The sequence below is a fragment of the Salvelinus alpinus genome, chromosome 23 (genome assembly GCF_045679555.1).
Source record: "Salvelinus alpinus chromosome 23, SLU_Salpinus.1, whole genome shotgun sequence".
Classification (NCBI taxonomy): Eukaryota; Metazoa; Chordata; class Actinopteri; order Salmoniformes; family Salmonidae; genus Salvelinus; species Salvelinus alpinus.
The window spans coordinates 27999290-28021624 of record NC_092108.1 but is presented as its reverse complement, the minus strand read 5'-3'; the positions used below and the strand labels follow the sequence as shown (position 1 = coordinate 28021624).

General features: G+C 43.1%; 1 protein-coding gene across 1 annotated transcript in view; it reads right to left on the bottom strand.

Moving 5' to 3' along the window:
• Positions 1–735: 735 nt before the first annotated feature.
• LOC139550713 (TGF-beta receptor type-1-like) overlaps positions 736–22335 on the bottom strand; it is a 47309-nt gene continuing 25709 nt past the window's right edge. The window contains exons 2-9 of the mRNA XM_071361807.1: positions 17208–17462; positions 15560–15796; positions 13782–14012; positions 13147–13314; positions 12776–12932; positions 9220–9344; positions 8779–8909; positions 736–1570 (exon numbers count right to left, since the gene is read on the bottom strand). Coding sequence (XP_071217908.1) covers positions 1445–1570; positions 8779–8909; positions 9220–9344; positions 12776–12932; positions 13147–13314; positions 13782–14012; positions 15560–15796; positions 17208–17462 — 1430 coding nt within the window. The 3' untranslated portion in view covers positions 736–1444. The remainder of the gene's footprint in view (positions 1571–8778; positions 8910–9219; positions 9345–12775; positions 12933–13146; positions 13315–13781; positions 14013–15559; positions 15797–17207; positions 17463–22335) is intronic.

Here is a 22335-nt window from a genome sequence, read left to right as displayed (position 1 = left end):
CTCAACCTTCACCTCTCCCGAGTCTGTATGGGAATTGCAGCGATGAGACAAGACTAACTACCAATTAGATACCATGAAAATTGGGGAGAAAAAGGTTGTAAACTTTTAAATTATAAAAAAATATATATATCTTTGCAGGACTCCACCAAATCAGGCCTTTATGATAGAGTGGCCAGATGAAACCAAGATTGCGTCACATCTGGCGGAAACCTGGCACCATCCCTACGGTGAAGCATGGTGGTGGCAGTATCATGCTCTGGGGATGTTTTTCAAGGGCAAGGACTGGGAGACTTGTCACGATCGAGGTAAAGATGAACAGAGCAAAGTACAGACAGATCCTTGATGAAAACCTGCTCCAGAGTGCTCAGGACCTCAGACCTCAGTTGGGGTGAAGGTTCACCTTCCAACCGAACAAGGACCCTAAGCACACAGCCAAGACAATGCAGGAGTGGCTTCGGGAAAAGTCTGTGAATGTCCTTGAGTGGCCCAGCCAGAGCCCGGACTTGAACCCGATCGAACAATTCTGGAGAGACCTGAAAATAGCTGTCCAGCAACACTCCTCATCCAACCTGATAGAGGTTGAGTATTTTTTATACATTTGCAAACATTTATACAAAAAAATTGCTTCGTCATTATGGGTACTGTGTGTAGATTGATCAGTGGGAAAAAACCAATTGAATCAAATTTAGAATACGGCTGTAACGTAACAAATGTGAAATAAGTCAATGGGTCTGATTACTTTCTGAATGCACTGTATACACTTTAAGGAACATATATACATAGCAATGAACAAGATATTGCATATTTCACTGCATATTTGACAAAGCTTAATGAGGTCATGTCCTGTTTGCTTGACAAAACACATACATAAATATGGATCTGGCATCTGTAAAATAAACGTTTTAAGGTGAAAGATATTAAGTGAAATAAAGAAATTCATATAAGTAACACTTAATCATGTTTAAACAAAACACTTAAATAGACACCGACCTTGGTACTTTGAGAAATGACCAGAGAGAGGTATATCAAAATTTAGAATTTCTTTCAATGCATATTTTCTTTGATTCAGAATATTTGCAATGGAATTCCTACAGGAGGTCCCAATAAAGTCCAGCGTTTCTTGCATGGGGTAAGAAAAAAGTGATGGATACAGTCAGGCAAAACAATGGGAGGGACAGGGGGTTGTGTCTCTGCATCCAGAGTCTAGAATGTTATCCAGAATCCACCCATGTCCTGATGCAATCTCAGAGAAGAACAGAGAAGAGCAGAGAAGCAATCTCTCCAATCAGCCTTGAAGGAATGAGACATTGAAAGGTACACACACCCACCTGAATTGTACTATCCCCTCCCTCCCTCTTCAGAGAAAGAGATGTCGAAGAGAACAGCACATAGCAATGGGGACAGAAAGAAAGTCCAGACAGACAGGTAGTCTTGACCCTCTAGTCTACATCTTGATGCCCTCTTGCTGGCTGAGCTGGGACAGGGACTTCTTGATGCGCAGCGCGGTGAGGCGGGCCGCCCCGTTGGAGTACCAGCACTCCCTCATGATCTTAGCCATCACCCGCAGCACCTGGGGAGGGGACAGAGGCAGGGGCGACAGTGGGTCAACATCACAAGCAGCAATTTATTTTTTTATTTCACCTTTATTTAACCATGTAGGGTAGTTGAGAACAAGTTCTCATTTGCAACTGCGACCTGGCCAAGATAAAGCATAGCAATTCGACACATACAACAACACAGAGTTACACATGGAATAAACAAAACATACAGTCAATAATACAGTAGAAAAATAAGTCTATATACAATGTGAGCAAATGAGGTGAGATAAGGGAGGTAAAGGCAAAAAAAGGCCATGGTGGCGAGGTAAATATACAATATATCAAGTAAAACACTGGAATGGTAGATTTGCAGTGGAAGAATATGCAAAGTAGAAATAGAAATAATGGGGTGCAAAGGAGCAAAATAAATAAATACAGTAGGGGAAGAGGGTAGTTGTTTGGGCTAAATTATAGATAGGCTATGTACAGGTGCAGTAATCTGTGAGCTGCTCTGACAGCTGGTGCTTAAAGCTAGTGAGGGGGATAAGTGTTACCAGCTTTAGATATTTTTGCAGTTCGTTCCAGTCATTGGCAGCAGAGAACTGGAAGGAAAGACGACCAAAGGAGGAATTGGATTTGGAGGTGACCAGTGAGATATACCTGCTGGAGCGTGTGCTGCTATGGTGACCAGTGAGCTGAGATAAGGCGGGGCTTTACCTAGCAGAGACTTGTAGATAACCTGTAGCCAGTGGGTTTGGCGACGAGTATGAAGCGAGGGCCAACCAATGAGAGCGTACAGGTCGCAATGGTCGTACAGGTCGTGTATGGGGCTTTGGTGACAAAACGGATGGCACTGTGATAGACCTCATCCAGTTTGCCGAGTAGAGTGTTGGAGGCTATTTTTTAGATGACATCACCGAAGTCAAGGATCGGTAGGATGGTCAGTTTTACGAGGGTATGTTTGGCAGTATGAGTGAAGGATGCTTTGTTGCGATATAGGAAGCCGATTCTAGATTTAATTTTGGATTGGAGATGCTTAATGTGAGTCTGGAAGGAGAGTTTACAGTCTAACCAGACACCTAGGTATTTGTAGTTGTCAACGTATTCTAAGTCAGAGGCGTCCAGAGTAGTGATGCTGGACGGGCGAGCGGGTGCGGGCAGTGATCGGTTGAATAGCATGCATTTGGTTTTAGTTGTGGGATGCTGTGCAATAACACACCCATATTTTGTATTGTAAGTTGTTGAGCACTGAGATAGTAGCTGCCCCCACCAACCGTTGAGTATACACCATGTCTGTAGCAATGTCACAATTAGAGTTGCAAAGCTACTGGTAGTTTACCAGAATCTTCAGTATTTTTTGGTAATTAACAGAAGTTCTATGGCAATCTATCATAACTTTGGTAATTTGTAATTGAATAATAAAAAATAAAAATAAATATATATATATATTTGGTGTTCATTTTTTATATCTGTGTCCACATCGACCATGAATTTCTAGTAGATAGACCATATGGTTCCAGAGAAAATTGCCTAATTAATGAAGAAAAAAACATCTAATTATAAATGGGATTATTTTCAATTACCTCTGAAACTTGTCCAACTATTTTATTTTTTCATAACTGCCACCAGTTTGAAACCAAAACATTGACAAATACATAGACAACGTCAAATTAATAAGTGTCTAAAAATATTCATCATATTTCATGCGGAATCTATCATATTAAACATAAATGATATTCACTAAATTTATAGTTTTACAGCTTTTCAATTTTAATCATCTTATTTAATTATTTCATATATTTTACCTGTGATAAAGCCACAGAGGGCCAGATATAATTACCTGTGATAATCTAAAGTACAACAAACGACCACTAGATGTCTTGTGATAGATTACATAAAATCCTTGGAAGATACCAAAATGCTGGTAGTTTACTGGTAAACTTCTGAATATATACCCAGTAATATACCCTCCCTTTGCAACCCAAGTCACAATGTCATTCTTTGAAGTAGAATTACTATTGTTGTGAAAGAACTCATGAGCGTGAGAGAGAAACAGTGACAGAGACTCAGAGGCATGGTGTTGAACCTGCAGCAGAAGTCTGAACTAAGACTTCAACCCATAGTTCGCACATCTCAGCAAAGACAACGTTACCCTGTAAGCAATGGAGACACAATGGAGCTCTGACGTGAAGAGGCTGGTCAGACTTACAACATCCAGGCCACAGCCACAAGCCTGAATACCAATCCACAGCATCCCTATTTATCAATCCCCCGATCGCCGCCAAAGGTCCTGGCGGTCCTGTTGATGTGTCAGTGATTCTACGGTGTTGAATGCAGGGCTGTAATCAGCAGTATGAACACTGAACGCCTACTGTGAAGCATGAGCCGAGGCAGCGGATCGGACAGTGACGACGGTGCAGGACGAATTGGCCAATAGACTTTTGTGCAAAAAATAACAGACAGGACGTTGACATAACGACTTGGATAAATCAAAGATATTCTCAGTAGCTAAGACAGAGTTGATGCCTGAAAAGTTTATAACAAAACTTCGGTATGGCTCTACTATTGCCAACCTGTTACCTGCCCAACATGCTCTCTCTCGGGAAAAGGCCAAATAAGCACCTAAGTAGGCCTAAGCAATAGCCCAAAATACATTTCAACCATAAACACATAATTTTCCATGGAAATATCAATGCATCATAAACCACTTTATTCCCATCAACCAATACATATTCATTGAAGACTCGCACATGACGCAAATTATTCTGCAACGGCACGTCAACAGGGATACAGTGTAGAGTTTCAAACAAACACATCTTTAGGTTAAATAAATGCTATAATTATTCTTCAACCAACACTTTGATTGTTCTTCTAATAACATATTTCACATTGCTAGAGCATGTACTATTAAATGGGCAGCTTTAAACACAGTAGAAACATGGTTTAATTACTGCCCTGTGCAACAAACAACTTTGGCGAGTTTATGTCAAAGCATTTTCGGCACAGGGAATGCACAACTCTAACCAGAATGTTCTCTTTTGTTTCAGGATTCTTGAAGATACGTGGCAGCATAGATGCGGTAAAGAAGTCAATGGAACTCATCCCAAAAACTTCCATGGAAACGTGAGGGGGAAAGATCCAGAATCTCCTCATTGCCCCACAGAAAAATGTGCCTACATTTAGGCTGTTTATTTCACACCGTTGTGGTTAAAATCAGAGTACACCGCTTGTATGGATGTCAACCGCAATACAATTCATGTCATCGTCACCAATCAACTGCATTGCAGTTAAAACGAATGACTACCACCGGGGTCCACCCAATGTTTCCATGTTCCCACTGAAATAATTTTAATCAATCAAAATTGGCACAAATGCTTATGTCCAAATAATTTGTATTGTAATAAAATGTGGCCTTGTTTGGGACAGAGATCATTAGAATAATACCCAGTGTGGTTTGCAAGTGTTCATTTTCACCTAACATTTTGTTAATTTAGCAGAAGCTTTTATCACATCATAGTGCCATCACACTTCTGACACCAAAGCAGTAAATTTGGGGTGAGGGGGGGGCACAAAATTGTGAGCCACTATATTAAAAAAAAGGTATAGAAAAGTATTTTGTATTTTGAAAGTGCGCAAAGATTTTCTAAATATATTATATTGTAGTTCAGGCCAGTAAAATACAAATGACAAAATACTCAGTAGTAACTGAAAAACACATTTCAAAAACGTAATGGAAATACTGCCCACCTCTGTTCAATCATGCAACAGTGGATCAAAATCACCAAAATACATGTTTACATCAAGGGTATGAAAAATAAGCTATGTAAAATATTTGTTATCACATTTGCTCTCTACGCTAGCTATGCTACCAGCTTACAGTGCCTTCAGGAAGTATTCAGACCCCTTGACTTTATCCACATTTTGTTTTGCTACAGCCTTATTCTAAAAATTTATTAAATCGTCCCCCCCCCCCCCCCCCCTCATCAATCTACACAAAATACCCCATAATGACAAAGCAAAAACAGGTTTAGAAATGTTTGCAAATTTATTAAAAATACAAAACTGAAATATTACATTTACATATTACATTATTACATTTACAAGTATTCATACCCTTTACTCAGTACTTTGGCAGTGATTACAGCATCGAGTCGTCTTGGGTATGACGCTACCAGCTTGGCACACCTGTATTTGGAGATTTTCTACCATTCTTCTCTGCAGAACCTCTCAAGCTCTGTCAGGTTGGATAGGGAACATTGCTGCACAGCTATTTTCAGGTCTCTCCAGAGATGTTTGATCGGGTTCAAGTCCGGGCTCTGGCTGGGCCACTCAAGGACATTCAGAGACTTGTCCCGAAGCCACTCCTGCGTTGTCTTGGCTGTGTGCTTAGGGTCGTTGTCCTGTTGGAAGGTGAACCGTCACCCCAGTTTGAGGTCTTGAGCACTCTGGAGCAGGTTTTCATAAAGGATATCTCTATACTTTGCTCCCTTCATCTTTGCCTCAATCCTGACTAGTCTCCCTGCTGCTGAAAAACATCCCCAGAGCATGATGTTGCCACCACCATGCTTCACTGAGGGATGGTGACATGTTTCCTCCAGACATGACGCTAGGCATTCAGGCCAAATAGTTCAATCTTGGTTTCAACAGACCAGAGAATCTTGTTTATCATGGTCTGTGAGTCTTTCAGCGCCTTTTGGCAAACTCCAAGCCGGCTGTTGTGTGCCTTTTACTGAGGAGAGGCGTCCGTCTGGCCACTACCATAAAGGCCTGATTGGTGGAGTGCTGCAGAGATGGTTATCCTTCTGCAAGGTTCTCCTATCTAAACAGAAGAACTACCGAGCTCTGTCAGAGTGTGACAGTCAGGTTCTTGGTCACCTCCCTGACCAAGGCCCTTCTCCCCCGCTTGCTCAGTTTAGCTGGGAGGCCAGCTCTTGGAAGAGTCTTAGTGGTTCCAAACTTCTTCCCTTTAAGAATGATGGGAGTGTTCTTGGGGACCTTCAATGCTGCAGAATATTTTTGGTTCCCTTTCCCAGATCTGTGTCTCGACACAATCCTGACTCGGAGCTCTACAGAGAATTCCTTCGATCTCATGGCTTGGTTTTTGCTCTGACATGCACTGTCAACTGTGGGACCTTATAGAAGGTGTGTGGCTTTCCAAATCATGTCCAATCAATTGAATTTACCACAGATGGACTCCAATCAAGTTGTAGAAACATCTTAAGGATGATCAATGGAAACAGGATGCACCGGAGCTCAATTTCAAATCTCATAGCAAAGGGTCTGAATACTTATGTTAATAAGGTATCTGTTTTCTATTTTTAATACATTTGCAAAAATGTCAAAAAAATCTGTTTTGGCTTTGTCATATTGTGTGTAGATTGCTGAGGAAAAACATTTATTTAAATCAACTTTATAACCTAACAAAATGTGGAAAAAGTGAAAGTGTCTGAATACTTTCCGAAGCCACTGTTTATGAACGGGAGTCAGCATTTAGCATTCAACTTCTTCTAAACTTGAAAAGGGACTACTTCTAAATGTTATGTAGCAAAAACAGCCAAATATCAAAATCTAACATTAGTAACCACATTATGGGCCTGTTACAATACATCAACGATGATGGATGACCAATATCCAGTGGTGTAAAGTACTTAAGTAAAAATACTTTAAAGTACTACTTAAGTAGTTTTTGGGGGTATCTGTACTTTACTATTTATAAATTATTGACAACTTTTACTTCACTACATTCCTAAAGAAAATAATGTACTTTTTACTACATACATTTTCCTTGACACCCAATGGTACTCGTTACATTTTAAATGCTTAGCAGGACAGGAAAATCGTCCATTCACACACTTATCAAGAGAACATGTGGTCATCCCTACTGCCTCTGATCTGGCGACTCACTAAACACACATGATTCGTTTGTAAATGATGGCTGAGTGTTCGAGTGTGCCCCTGGCTATCCGTACATTATAAAAACCAAGAAAATGGTGCCGTCTAGTTTGCTTAATATAAGGAATTTGAAATTATTTATACTTTTACTTTTGATACTTAAATATATTTTAGCAATTACATTAACTTTTGATATTTAAGTACATTTTACTCAAGTAGTATTTTACTGGGTGACTTTCACTTGAGTCATTTTCTATTAAGGTATCTTTACTTTGTACTCAAGTATGAAAATTGGACACTTTTTCCACCACTGCCAATGTCCCATTTGTTGAATGTGCACCAATCTGGCGTCTTTCTATCCCCCACGGTCTGCGTTCCATTGACGTCTTTACCGCATCTTATAATATACATAGTTCCTGAACCAACACTGCGTTTTATTGTCGAGAAGTCACGGACATGCGCTCCGCTTCAGAACCAGCGGACTGTGTGAATGCTTTGCTATTGGAGGAGACAGCTACACAACATGACCCTGGCTGGAACAGACCTGTCTAGACATCCAGATAAACTCATTCTCTTAACTAAAGGCTGCTGCTACGTGTATGTATGTATGCCGGCGGCTCACACCCACGCAGCCGAGCTGTGGAAATGTTTATGACTTTTAACATTGGCAACATTATAGAGACAGAGAGAGAAAGCTCAGCACTGCTGAAAGAACACCAGTCAATCTCCAGATTTAAAGTGAAGAGCAGCATAGACAAGGGCAGAGAGATGAGTCTTCTATTCATCTCTTTGAATGTGTCCCTGATGTGCTCTTCAGGTCAATTTAGCATATCAGCTTTGAGGGATTTAAAACCGCTCATTTCTGCCTTGTTTCTCCAACCGCAGACAGAGTGAACAGAACAGACTGATGGGCCAGTTAGACTGATGGGCCATTTAATATTCACAAGCTTGGCCATCAATCCAGTGGTTTGCTTTACAGCTGACCTGGGATGCTGATGCTCTGGCAGCAGCCATTGTAACCTTGCAGGGGATGATGATTCGATTAGGAAGCTTTATTACTGCAAATTGGATGTAATCTAATTGTCTGTCCTCCAGCAATAAAAAGTGCATCAATAAAAACAGAGGAGAGGGAGAGTGGATCTAGTGATGATGAAGTGGGAAGGCTGTTTGCAGGAGACCGAAAGGAGAGTAGAGACAAAACAATGGAGAAAGATAGAGAGAGGGAGAAAGCAAGAGACGGAGGCAGAGGTAAACAGACCAACCGAGAAACAGAGAGAAGGAGCGAGAAACAAAATGGATGATATTCCTAAGGGCAGTGCCTAAAGGCAAGAAGTGCATGGTGTCATACCTCGCAGCTCTGCCACCTGTTGGGGATGTTGGCCCGTAGTTTCTGGTCACACACCACCCTCCTCATCTCCTCCACCGAGGGGTCTGGCTGGACCAGGTCATAGTAGGGCAGCTGGTAGTCCTCGTGGATACCTGGGGGGCAACAGACACAGGATTGGATTAGACAAACGCTTACACAGAATAAAGGCCAATGCCAATCTAAGAACACAGGCCAATGGCAATCTACGATACAATTCTGACAAAGTGTTGAAAATATCAGAGAATGACAAATATGATGACATCAAGCCTTAAAGGGACAGATGAGAGAAGAGTCAGAGTCCCACAGATCCAAAGCCTTGTGTCAGTGGCTGGCTGCACTGTGTAATGGACTTGATGCTTCAGAATTAGCCAAGGTCCTTGGCTAAAACAACTCAGAGCTAAAAGGAGCATAGTGTTAGCTCACCTCCTATTGAGCATCTCCGTGCGATCTCCCAAAACACCAGGCCCATGGCGTAGATATCTGCCCGCTTGAATGACTCAAAATGCTTCATGTTTATGGAGTCATCCAGGACTTCAGGGGCCATGTACCTGAGGAGACATTCACCAGACAGTTCCCCGTTAGCCTCTCAGACAGAGTGACAACATGATCTCTTTATTCTCAGAGTATCTTGAGTGACCCTGTACACTCTCAAGGCTATTGTCCAATCCTTCACTATGTGATGATCTGATCGAGGCGAGCCTTGAATTGTTGTCAGGAGTGGGAAAGCGGGAGAGAGAGAGCGGGAGAGCGAAAAAGAGCACGAGAGAGATAGAGCGCGCGCGAGCAAGACCGAGCGAGAGAGAGGGGCTGTAGTAGGTTAGAGTTCACGGTCCATCACAGTGTACATGAAAGGACAGGAAGGGCAGAGTGTGGCAAGAATACAAAGCCAGGCGACACATTAGCACACTGTCACAGACTGCAGCGCCGCCTGGTGGGGGGAACATGTCGTTGGACGCCCCAGGGGACAGTGGTGGTGAGATGGGGGGTGAAGGGACGGTGTGTCTGTGTGTGGGTTGGTTCTTCCTTGTTTTACTATCCTTGTGGGGACGTTTGAGGATTTTAGGTCCCCACAAGGATAGTAAAACAAGGAACATTTCCATGTCCCCATGAGGACAAAGGCTATTTTAAGCTTAGAGGTTAGGTTTAGATTATGGGTTGTTAGGGTTAGGTTTGGGGTTCATTTTGGGGTTAGGGAAAATAGGATTTTGAACGGAAATTTAATTTTAGGTCTCCACAAGGACAGAAGAACATGTCAGTGTGAGTGTGCATGTGTGCGTGTGCGTGTGTGTGTGTGTTGAAGTGGGGTTGACAGCACACACAGAAAGACTGCATCAGTGAAGCAGATTAGCTGGTGCCTGCTGGTGACTGCTGTGACCAGCCAAGCCCCCCCAGCACTGCTCTACATGCCCCGCGCTGCAACACTTCAGCTTCAACCTTCCTCCCTCCTCCTTCACACGACAGTCTTCCTTTCACACTTCCCCTCACACCCCCTTCCATCCCTCTGTATAGCATTAGCCTGATACATTGTTGTACACGTAACCATTTTCACATCCTCATCTACTCTTTTACACATCCTTGTCCATTCCTTATATCATTGTGGGAACGACACTGGACACTGCCCTCTTAATACCTACAGTTGAAGTCGGAAGTTTACATGCACCTTATTCAAATACATTTAAACTCAGTTTCACAATTCCTGACATTTACTCCCAGTAAGAATTCCCTTTTTTAGGTCAGTTAGGATCACCACTTTATTTTAAGAATGTGAAATGTCAGAATAATAGCAGAGGGAATGATTTATTTCAGCTTTTATTTCTTTCATCACATTCCCAGTGGGTCAGAAGTTTACATACACTCAATTAGTATTTGGTAGCGTTGCCTTTAAATTGTTTAACTTGGGTCAAACGTGTCGGGTAGCCTTCCACAAGCTTCCCAAAATAAGTTGGGTGAATTTTGGCCCATTCCTCCTGACAGAGCTGGTGTAACTGAGTCAGGTTTATAGGCCTCCTTGCTCGCACAAGCTTTTTCAGTTCTGCCATCAAATTTTCTATGGGATTGAGGTCAGGGCTTTGTGATGGCCACTCCAATACCTTGACTTTGTTGTCCTTAAGCCATTTTGCCACAACTTTGGAAGTATGCTTGGGGTCATTGTCCATTTCGAAGACCCATTTGTGACCAAGCTTTAACTTCCTGATTGATGTCTTGAGATGTTGCTTCAATATATCCACATAATTTTCCAACCGCATGATGCCATCTATTTTGTGAAGTGCATCAAAACACTGGGGGTCCAGCAAAGGACCCCCAAAACATGATGCTGCCACCCCCGTGCTTCACGGTTGGGATGGTGTTCTTCGGCTTGCAAGCCTCCCCATTTTTCCTCCTAACATAACGATGGTCATTATGGCCAAACAGTTCTATTTTTGTTTCATCAGACCAGAGGACATTTTTCCAAAAAGTACGATCTTTGTCCCCATGTGCAGTTGCAAACCGTAGTCTGGCTTTTTTTATGGCGGTTTTGAAGCAGTGGCTTCTTGCTTGTTGAGCGGCCTTTCAGGTTATGTCGATATAGGACTCGTTTTACTGTGGATATAGATACTTTTGTACCTGTTTCCTCCAGCATCTTCACAGGGTCATTTGCTGTTGTTCTGGGATTGATTTGCACTTTTCGCACCAAAGTACATTCATTTCTAGGAGACAGAACGCGTGTCCTTCCTGAGCGGTATGACGGCTGCTTGGTCCCATGGTGTTTATACTTGCATACTATTTTTTGTACAGATGAACGTGGTACCTTCAGGCATTTGGAAATTGCTCCCAAGGATAAACCTGACTTATGGAGGTCTACAATTTGTTTTCTGAGGTCTTGGCTGATTTCTTTTGATTTTCCCATGATGTCACACAGAGGCACTGGGTTTGAAGGTAGGCCTTGAAATACATCCACAGGTACACCTCCAATTGACTCAAATGATGTCAGAAGCTTCTAAAGCCATGACATCATTTTCTGGGATTTTCCAAGCTGTTTAAAGGCACAGTCAACTTAGTGTATACAAACTTCTGACTCACTGGAATTGTGATACAGTGAATTATAAGTTAAATAACCTGTCTTAACAATTGTTGGGAAAATTACTTGTGTCATGCACAAAGTAGATGTCCTAACTGACTTGCCAAAACTATAGTTTGTTAACAAGACATTTGTGGAGTGGTTGAAAAACGTGTTTTAATGACTCCAACCTAAGTGTATGTAAACTTCCGACTTAAACTGTAAACAATGAACATTAGTGATAAATGGCGTTACTAACGCAAATAAAAGTAATGCCGGCAATACCTTAAAGCGGTAATCAGCAGTAGAAACAATAACAAAGGGTCCGTCTCACCCCTGGTTCAGTAAACAGCTGAGGGATGGGGCTGGAGAAATTGAATCACTCTCAAATTCATAGACCGAGCTATGGATGCAAGGATTCACCATTCATGATATCAAAATTATTGTTTTAACCATGTTTTACACTGTTACCCGAGAAGTGTAATGGACCAATCGGATCAGATAGCGATGCTTTGCCAACACGCTCCTTCCACTGAGCGGTTTAAGATTTCAGAGATAACGCTGTATCCACTCAGCAATCTCTCTCGTCATCACTCCTCCATCACTCACAGGCATCCAATGTCAACAGGCCCAATGACTCAGATGTCATTTTCCCTGAGCCTCAGCCCAAGACAGACTCAATACTGACAGCACACCAATGAGGGCACACACAGCCGTGTGGATTAAGGGACCCGAGCAAAATAATGTAACCTAATTGAGTTCTACCTAATCTTAAGTAGTTGTCGCATTAAGTAGTTGTCGCATTATGTGAGGTTTCTCTCTTTATCTGTCTGTGTGTGTGTGTGTGTGTGTGTGTCCATTTCTGTGTGTTTTCAGTGTATGTGTGTTTCTCCCTCTGTGTGTATCGCAGACACTTGTTTCTCTGGCCGTGCAGGCAGTCACCTCTTGGTTCCAACTCTGTGATTGGGGGCGATGTCGATGGTGTCAGTGGCAGAGTCATGGCGGACAGCCAATCCCAGGTCAGCGATGCAGCAAGTACCATTCTTCTTCACCAGGATGTTCTTAGACTTCAGGTCGCGGTGGGCGATGGCAGGTTTACCTGTGGGGAGGAGAACAGGGGGAAGTGGGTAAATGGAGAGAGAGCGCGAGAGCGAGCGGGGGAGAGAGAGAAGAGGAAAAGGAAGAGAGATGCAGAGAAATAAATATCTGAGTGCAGAGTAAAACCACTACATTTCATAACTATGTACATGTTATGTGGATACATATGCTATACGAAGTACATTAAGAGCCACATTTTGATTGGTCCTCCTCACCTTGCGTGCCAACAATCTCCATGTGCAGGTGAGCCAGGCCGCTGGAGGTGGACAGGGACAGCTTGATCATGCCCTCCACTGTCACCGTGTACCTGTTCAGGTAGTCAAAAAGGGAGCCGTGCTCATGGTAATCTGATACCAGCCACAATTGGGTCCACGTGCCGTTATCTGAGAGGAAAGGAGAGAGAGAACAGTGAGAGAGAGAACAGTGAATGAGAGAGTGAGAGAGTGAGAGAGTGAGTGAGTGAGTGAGTGAGTGAGTGAGTGAGTGAGTGAGTGAGTGAGTGAGTGAGTGAGTGAGTGAGTGAGTGAGTGAGAGAGCAGTTAGGTGAGCTACACTTTACACAATGCCTGCATTTACAACAAATCATCAGAGAAACTCAATGAAACGCTGCCTGCTAGCATGCTGACTATACTATCTTGGTCCCAAATACACAGTTCCAACTGCTTGTCAAATTAAGAGCATCATAGGTCATAGAAAATAGGATCAATACAGAGTCATGTTCAGTAGGGCACACTATCAAAACATTTTCCTACAGAAAATGAAAATCTGGGCTCTTATTGAACAAGTACCTCCCTGTTTCAAAAATGTTTCTCCCTACTGAACACTACCCTGTTCCAATATTCCCTCGGACCTTTGTTGTCAGCGGCAATGAAGCCCAGGATGTTTTCGTGGCGAAGCATGACTGTCTGGTAGATCTCGGCCTCACGGAACCACGAGCGCTCCTCCCGGGATGAGAAGATCTTAACGGCCACCTCCTCTCCTCGCCAGCGGCCCCGCCACACCTCGCCGAACCTCCCCTTTCCGATGCTCTCCTGCAGGATGATGGTCCTGGCTATGGTCCTCTGCACCAATAGGGGCAGACCTGTGGGGGGAGGGGTGTATGGAGAGGGAGTCCAGTTATTATGAGGCCAGGGTTTTAGGAGAAGTTTGAAAGCAGTTCTATACAGCAAGGTGAGAGGAACTTGCAACTGTGATAGTGGTTGTGTGGAAGAGACACTGAACACACGGATTAAAAGCAGGCCATTGGATCCAAAAATGGAATGACTCTTTCTGTTGACAAATCCAATGTGTGCACAAGGCCAGAAGAACACTGAGGGAGACAGAGGTACAGTAGGAAGACATCAACAGTCAGACCTGCAGCTACTCTCTGTTTCAAAGACGTCAAACAAAATATCTTCTGAAAATAGAACAAATTAAACACTGTCTGTTTTGACAGCATCCTCTCATTCTGTACCTTGGAGGTCCTCTGTGTCTGGTTTCACCTGGTATACTGTACATGTACATAAAACAGTCTAGAGCCCTCAAACTCAACTCTGCTTTGAAGCCAGGACAGTTTGGGTTTTTCCCCTAGTACTACACAGATGATTTAAATAACCAACTCATCATCAAGCTTTGATTATTTGAATCAACAGTGTATTGCTAAGGCAAAAAAACAAAAGGTGCACCTGGGGGAGAGGCATGAGAGGTGTTTGGGAAACCCTGTTCTAGAGCGTGCTTCTGCCCACGTTCCAGCTGCATGGGTGGTCTGCATTATTTTACCTTCTCTTCAACCTGGACATTAAACTCAATGAGCAGAGAGAATAACCAGTAAGTTGGTGCCAGGGCAGAGAAAAACAAATACTGTCACGACCTCGCTATCAATAGAAGGCTGATATCAAGTTTCTGAATAACTTTATCTCCAGTTCTATGGAGAGTTCATGTTAAAGCCATTATGGAATGATGGCCACAATTCAATTTTTCTGATTGAATTAGATTCATACGATTCTGTTTCCATGATTGAACGATGGTCCTTGACTGGTAGCTGTACGTCACAGTCTCACCGGCTGCTAAACGGATGTATTACTGATGAAACACTCAGGTCTCTTAATCATTCGCTGAAACATTCATAGCCAAGAACATTTCCAGCAGCTTATTGGCTCTCATTTACATCTTGCGGACCGCTCCATAGAAAACCACAGTATTGAAGAACTTCTTTAATACACCCCATTTAGTATGAGAAACTGTAAGCGTGCCCAAGGTCAGTATTGCAGCTCTATAGAAACAACTTCTAGGCATTTTCAGAACAACTTACATAACCCTGTCAGTAAATGCCATTTGAAAGTGCCTACAGTCAGACTGTGCATTGGGCTGATATAGCATCCCACCTTAAAATAGATGGAATACGTAAATCTATCCTAAGGGAGATTCTAGCACCCCGAGGTGCGAAAACTGCATTGGTAGGGAGATGGGACACCATTATGTGAACTTTAGGAACATATTTACGAAGATAAAACCGGACATCTTGTACAAAGCTTTATAGGTACCATAGTAGAGCATGCTACACCTCCTCCATTAAACTCAATCTTTTTAAAACGTATCTCCCAAAGGGTGTGATGAATGTACAGTAGTACATAGAACTACAAAACCCACCTGATCCGGAGCCTGAGGTGGTCATGTCGTAGATGAGGTTTTTGAGGGTGTGTCCGTCGGCCAGGAAGGGGTGGTCCATGGCAGGGTCTTCCTCATTGGGCACGCGGTGGTGGATGATCGAGCGGCTGTGGCACACATAGAACACCAGCAGCAGCACGAAACACAGCACACACACCGGCCCTGCGATGACGGCCGCCAGGGTCACTGGGCTCAGTGGAGGGGTACGGGCTGTGGGGACTGGAGGGGGGACGAGACTGGGGTTAGTGTTTTGCCATACTAACACACATGCATGGGACAGTGATTAAAAAAAGCAGGAACTGATAGAGTTCCTTTGAAAACATTGCAACGGCCCGGTTTAAAATCAAATGCATTTCCTGATACTGGCTAGACTTTCTCTAATTGACTTGCTGAGAATCAGAGGAGTGTGATCTGAGACGTGAGGGTGATCAAATATTAATGGAACTTTAAGTCAGACACTTTCAGCTCTCAGAATAAGAGCTGTCGTGGGATTCCATTATGAAGCATCAAAAGTTGCTTCTGGAGCTTTTCAATCATCCAACTGCCTGGCGACTGCAGCCTGTCAAATCTTTCCAATAGTCACAGCTGCACACAGAGGAAGGCTTACGAACGGCCCTGCTATTACTGAATGACAGTATGGTGAGAGAGGATATCTGCTGACTATCATACTGAGAAGTACAGCATGGAGGCAGTTTCAGACCCATGATCAAGAATGGGAGCAGTGAGGTGCTTCTTTCTGACCACAAGAGCAGAACCCGACAGCGTGTCCAAGCAGAGACATTGCTTCAGATATATTCAGTGACATATAGTGCCAGTTTCCTGAACACAGATTAAGACGGTCTTAAACTAAAAAGCTTGTTCAATGGAATGTGCGTCCGTGTCCAGGATACTGGGTTTAAAAATTGTAATTGTGACTCTCCCGCATGAGTGAGAGTGCTATAAAAAAAAAAACAGGTAGAGCCTTGCGGGGAGAAAGCAAATAACTCATGAAGAAACATGGGTTGTTGCTGGGAGAATAGTATCACTAACAATCACCTCCTGTTCTTATAAAAAATGACCTAACATCCAATAAATCAGAGCTGAAAAATGACTTGGGCCTGTGGCCTGTACGTATGGGTTCATATTTCACAAAGCAGGCGACAGAAACTGAAAGAGGAGAGAATGGGGGAAAGATTCAATTGTACTTATGCAGAGCGCGCACACACACAGTAACACAGACAATTCTGCGACATATTTTCAAGGTCCATGGTACAAAAAAGTACAGGGAATGCTTCGTGCAGGAGACATACCCTTATTCTATTGTAGAATAGTGAATGGAGGATCAAACATGCTTTAGAAATATATTGTCTCGCCATCAGTTCTCTGCTTCACTGTTTAGATTGAGTCACCCAATACCACATACATAACTAGCACCTACCCCCAAAACATTTTTTGTACATCTGAAATGATTAGGAAAGTGGTAATATGATGGGCAACATTTTCATATTATGACTTCCTCCTTTCAGATCAACACAGATGCACTGCACATTAGGTAGTTGCCTATGAGCTAGTAGCCAATTTAGGACATGGCATGCATGTGAAAGATGGCATGTGAAAGATGATAGAGACCCGAGACATATCAGACACTTACATGTCTCTGAGTAGTCTTCTGGGTTGAGGTCTTTGTTACACATGTCTCTGTTGCAGCAGACAGGGACAACACCGGTGTTCTCCTTCTTGGAAGGGGCGCAGAAGAACGGCCTGTCTTTAGGGATGAGGTCTGCCTCCAGTAAACACCTGCTCCCCTGTGCCACCATCTTACTGCCCGACTTGACGAAGGACACAAAGCACAGGCCATCCGTGTAGCAGGTACTGTTACTACACCACTGGCAGTCGCACTGCAACGCTGAGAGAGGACAAAGGGGATGGGTTTTAGTGAATATACAGAATATAGAAACAGAATCTGGTAAAAAGAAAGAAGCACTTATTCTGATAAAAGGAAGAAGTACATCTGGTAAAAAAGAAACGCATAGCCAAGTCAACACCTTAACATGTTTCAATATGTCTGGAATATACACCAGTTCTGTAATATGAAAATTGTCACTCTGTATAACAGAACTCATATGGCAGGCAAAAACCTGACAAAAACCTGAGAAAAAATCCAACCAGGAAGTGGGAAATCTGAGGTTGGTCGTTTTTCAACTCATTCCCTATTGAAGACACAGTGGGATATGGGTCATGTTGCACTTCCTAAGGCTTCCACTAGATGTCAACAGTCTTTAGAACCTTGTCTGATGCTTCTACTGTGAAGTGGGGCCGAATGAGAGGGGAATGAGTCAGAGGTCTGGCAGAATGCTTTGAGCTTGTGACGCTCGTTCACGTGAGAGCGAGCTCTGTTCCATTTGCTTTTCTGAAGACAAAGGAATTCTCCAGGTTGGAACATTATTGAAGATTTATGTTAAAAACATCCTAAAGATTGCTTCTATACTTCGTTTGACATGTTTCTACGGACTGTAATATGACTTTGTCTGAACTTTTGCCTGGACCTGCCCGCGAGTCGTGAGTTTAGATTGTGTACTGAACGCGCGAACAAAACTGAGTTATTTGGACATAAATGATGGACATTATCGAACAAAACAAACATTTATTGTGGAACTGGGATTCCTGGGAGTGCATTCTGATGAAGATCATCAAAGGTAAGTGAATGTTTATAATGTTATTTCTAACTTCTGTTGACTGCACAATATGGCGGATATCTTTTTGTCTTGATTGGGCTCCGAGCGCCATACTCAAATTATTGCATGGTTTGCTTTTTCTGTAAAGCTTTTTTGAATTCTGACACAGCGGTTGCATTAAGGAGAAGTATATCTTTAAATCTGTGAATAACACTTGTATCTTTTATCAATGTTTATTATGAGTATTTCTGTGATTTGATGTGGCTCTGTGCAAATTCACGGGATGTTTTGGAGGCAAAGCCAAATGTAAACTGAGGTTTTTGGATATAAATATGAACTTGATCGAACAAAACATACATGTATTGTGTAACATGTTGTCCCGGGAGTGTCATCTGATGAAGAATATCAAAGGTTAGTGATTCATTTGATCTCTATTTCTGCTTTTTGTGACTCCTCTCTTTGGTTGGAAAATGGCTGTATGCTTTCTGTGACTAGTTGCTGACCTAACATAATGATATGTTCTGCTTTCGCCGAAAAGTCTTTTTGAAATCGGACACTGTGGTTGGATTAATGAGAAGTTTATCTTTAAAATGGTGTCTAATACTTGTATGTTTGAGAAATTTGAATTATGAGATTTCTGTTGATTGAATTTGGCACCCTGCAATTTCATTGGCTGTTGGCGAGGGGTTCCGCTAGCAGATCCCCGTTCCCAGACAGGTTAAGTAGAAGGAAAGACTTGCTAATGCCTTCACAGCAACAGGAGAATCCAGACTAGAGAGTTGTTATTGGTCAGCCTTTGGCCCCATAGCTCAGGTTACACAGGGATGGCTGGGGGGAGGGGTGTGTATATGTGTGCGTGTGCACAAATGTGCCATCATGCAGAGCTGCAGCCAACACAAGCCAGATGTAGTGGGCCTTGCACTACACCCAGCCTGCAGCAAGTGACTCAGCTCCTGTGATCTTACATACACAGCAAATTTGAGATCAGAATCTTAACACCCACAGTGTTAAAATGTAACACTTTCTTAGAAATGATATATGAACCACCAAAATAGTGTTAAACTAACACTTTACAAAGTGTTGACAAACTAACAACCCTACTATAGTGTTGGTCCCTAACACCATGGCTATTAAAGTTGATGCTGGTACACTTGTTACACAGTGTTAGGCAATAACACATGTAGTGTTAGTTTCTTTTTTGTGGAGGGTAAAGCCTTATTTGCATATTTCCCAGCATGCCTTTTGAATGAATGTGAGCGATACCCACCCATAACTGTGTTTGTTAGTGACAGAGACATGGTGGTGGTTGCATTAAATACATTTTGCCCAAGTTAATGTGTTTCAATGGGCCACATCAGACCTGCAAGTCACAATACGCTGGCTATAATTAAAGGTCTTATCAAATGTATAATATATATAGTCAAAGAGTTACCGGTAATGAACTCAACACAGTTGAGTAACACCACCACGCAGAGGTGATTCCACTGGGATTCAAATAACGTGTCAATTCAATCTCACTGGTGTTAACCCCACTAGAATCACTCAGAACACTTACTGTATCTCAAAACCAAGACTGACACTTGCAAATTTACTGTGTAGGCTAGACACACACCGCAAAGGCACGCACAAAATACACAGAGACACACACACACTGGATACCCAACCGAAAACGGCCTCTCACCAAACCACAGGCTACAATTAAAGCAGTGTGGGACAGCAGGCCGTCTAGACGGACCTCTAGACCTCTGGCTTGAAACGAGCCCAGGGAGGGAGAGAGAGGGCGGCCATTAAAGGAATACTATCCGTAAATGAACTCTGCTGCATTCCTAGAGAGAGAATCTGGGGTAGGGACTTGAGAGGGAGTTGTAATGGCAGCAGTACTGCAGAGAGAGTCAGGAGAGGAGAGTTGTTTTGTGAGAGAAAATTGGCAGGGGCAGAGTGGCAGTCTGATAATTTATCCTGTAGCACTGACTGAAGCATCCATCTATCTACCGCTCTCTCCATCTGCTTGGCAGAGACTGCTGAAAACATAAAAACAGAAGTATTGACCTAAATCTCCAAGCTCAAAAGAGAAAAGTTAGGATAAGTATTTTTTTTCTTCAAAATTGCTTTTTTAGAACCATTTATCAAACGCTTAACATTGTGTCATTATATGAAAGAGATTCACAGGGGAGTTGGGTTTCAATAAATATTGGGTTCTGTACTAGACCTTCAACTATTTAACAAAGGAGCTTTCTGAGGATCACGCATAGCCTTCAACATCTAATTGAAACACAGGCCTAGACCATGCAACAGAATTGATCCAGCACAGCCAACTCCGCTTGATTTGGCCTGCATGCATGTCCTACACATGCCATGTAGCCTCTAAATTGGTATGATCATCATCGCACATCCAGGGCGGTGTGAGGAATGAGGATGAACCCTGCATGGCTCGCTGAGTCCCACTTCATCCTAAAATGGCACGATATTCCCTCATACGGGCCCTGGTCAAAAGTAGTGGACTATGGAGAAATATGGTACCATTTGGGATGCAACCAGCCCACTGGAACAGGCAGGCACCCAGGAGACCGATACGAGGTGGCAGGTACTCCGAGTCGCTCAAAGTATCGCTGCCTAGAGTGCTTGCCTAATTCATTCGTGAATGGCCTGGCCTGGCCTCTCCACATACCATCATTTACTGTAATCACCAGCCAGCTTCTCCTCCCTTCCTCGGACTCCTTCCTTCCACTCTGCACTCCTTGCCTTGGTTCTTTCACTCCCCCACAACCATCTTACTTACCCAATCTCTAGGGGTTATTAGACAAATCAGTCAAAAACTCCTTATTCTCTCCCACAGTTTGTCCTCTATCTGTATTTCTGGCCAATCAATTCTCTATCAGCAGTGACAGGAGCTTAAACCTGGCTGGCCAATCAATAGATGGAAAGGCACCGCTAATGTTTTGACACCCCTGATGTCAGCACTGATCAAAACGAGTTACACTTCAAAGCAAGCAGCTGAAAAGCACCAAAGGATCTGAAAAAGGTGACTAGCATCAAAATATCTTTACGTAGCTGCTTTCTAGCTTCAAAGTAGCCCATCTTTCCTACTGTTTCCGAAAAGGTAGCTGATATTGGAGATTCACATATGTAACAGTCAGACAGTGGGCTTGGCAGACAGAGTGAGTTGCTCCATATAACCGAATGGGATAGAACTGAAGCCCACACTGTGCCATCCAATCATCATAGAAACCATAGAATAAGAACACCCTATTTATATCTCAATGGTGGAATGAAAAGAAACCCAAGGTAGAACTAGACTTTTACAATCTAGAGACCAGCAGACAGAGAGAAAACATCTACTGGACACACTGCACATGGGGCTGTGTACAGGTTACAGGGGAGGCTACAGCAGAATAGAGCCAGGACAACAAATAAAGAACAGGAGGACAAAGAAACAACAGTTCTCTAGGAGGTGTTCTCATAGGACTCAGAGCATTGGAAAAGCTCATCAGTATGGTCGCTGTAATACTGTGATCATCAGAAGAAACCGGAGAGAGATCAGAGCTAAAGGGAATGAGAGGAGTGGATGATTTCCTGTTCCTTTCCCCTCAGGCACCTGCAGCCTTGATGGTCTTACGTCGCTCTCCTGCTCCCCTCATATTCTGGAGGCATACCTGAGGCTGTGGGTGGCGTGACATGGCTTGGGAGCAGGATGACTGACAGACAGACGGCCATAAGTCCTAACAGTATCAGACTGTCAGCACCACTGGAAACGCCCGGCACCCACTACCCTGCCCCCAAGCCAGAGAGAGCAAGGCCTGCCAGGAGGCGGGAACAGAATCTTCCAAAATCTATAGAGAAGGATGATTGACAGCCCCACTGGAACAGGATAATCACTACAACCCAGTTACAGCAGCACTAAAAATACTTTAACTCCAAAACACACAATGAACAAAACCTAGTACCAGCAGGATTCCTCAAAAAATGACAACCCAATTCATCCACTGCCTGCTTTTATACCAGGGTCAAAAGTCTGGCACTCACTAAAGAGTAATTCCATACAAAACCAGGACACTTTTTCCCCCCACAAAATTGGATCCATAGAATGGTCCTTTGGAGGAAGAA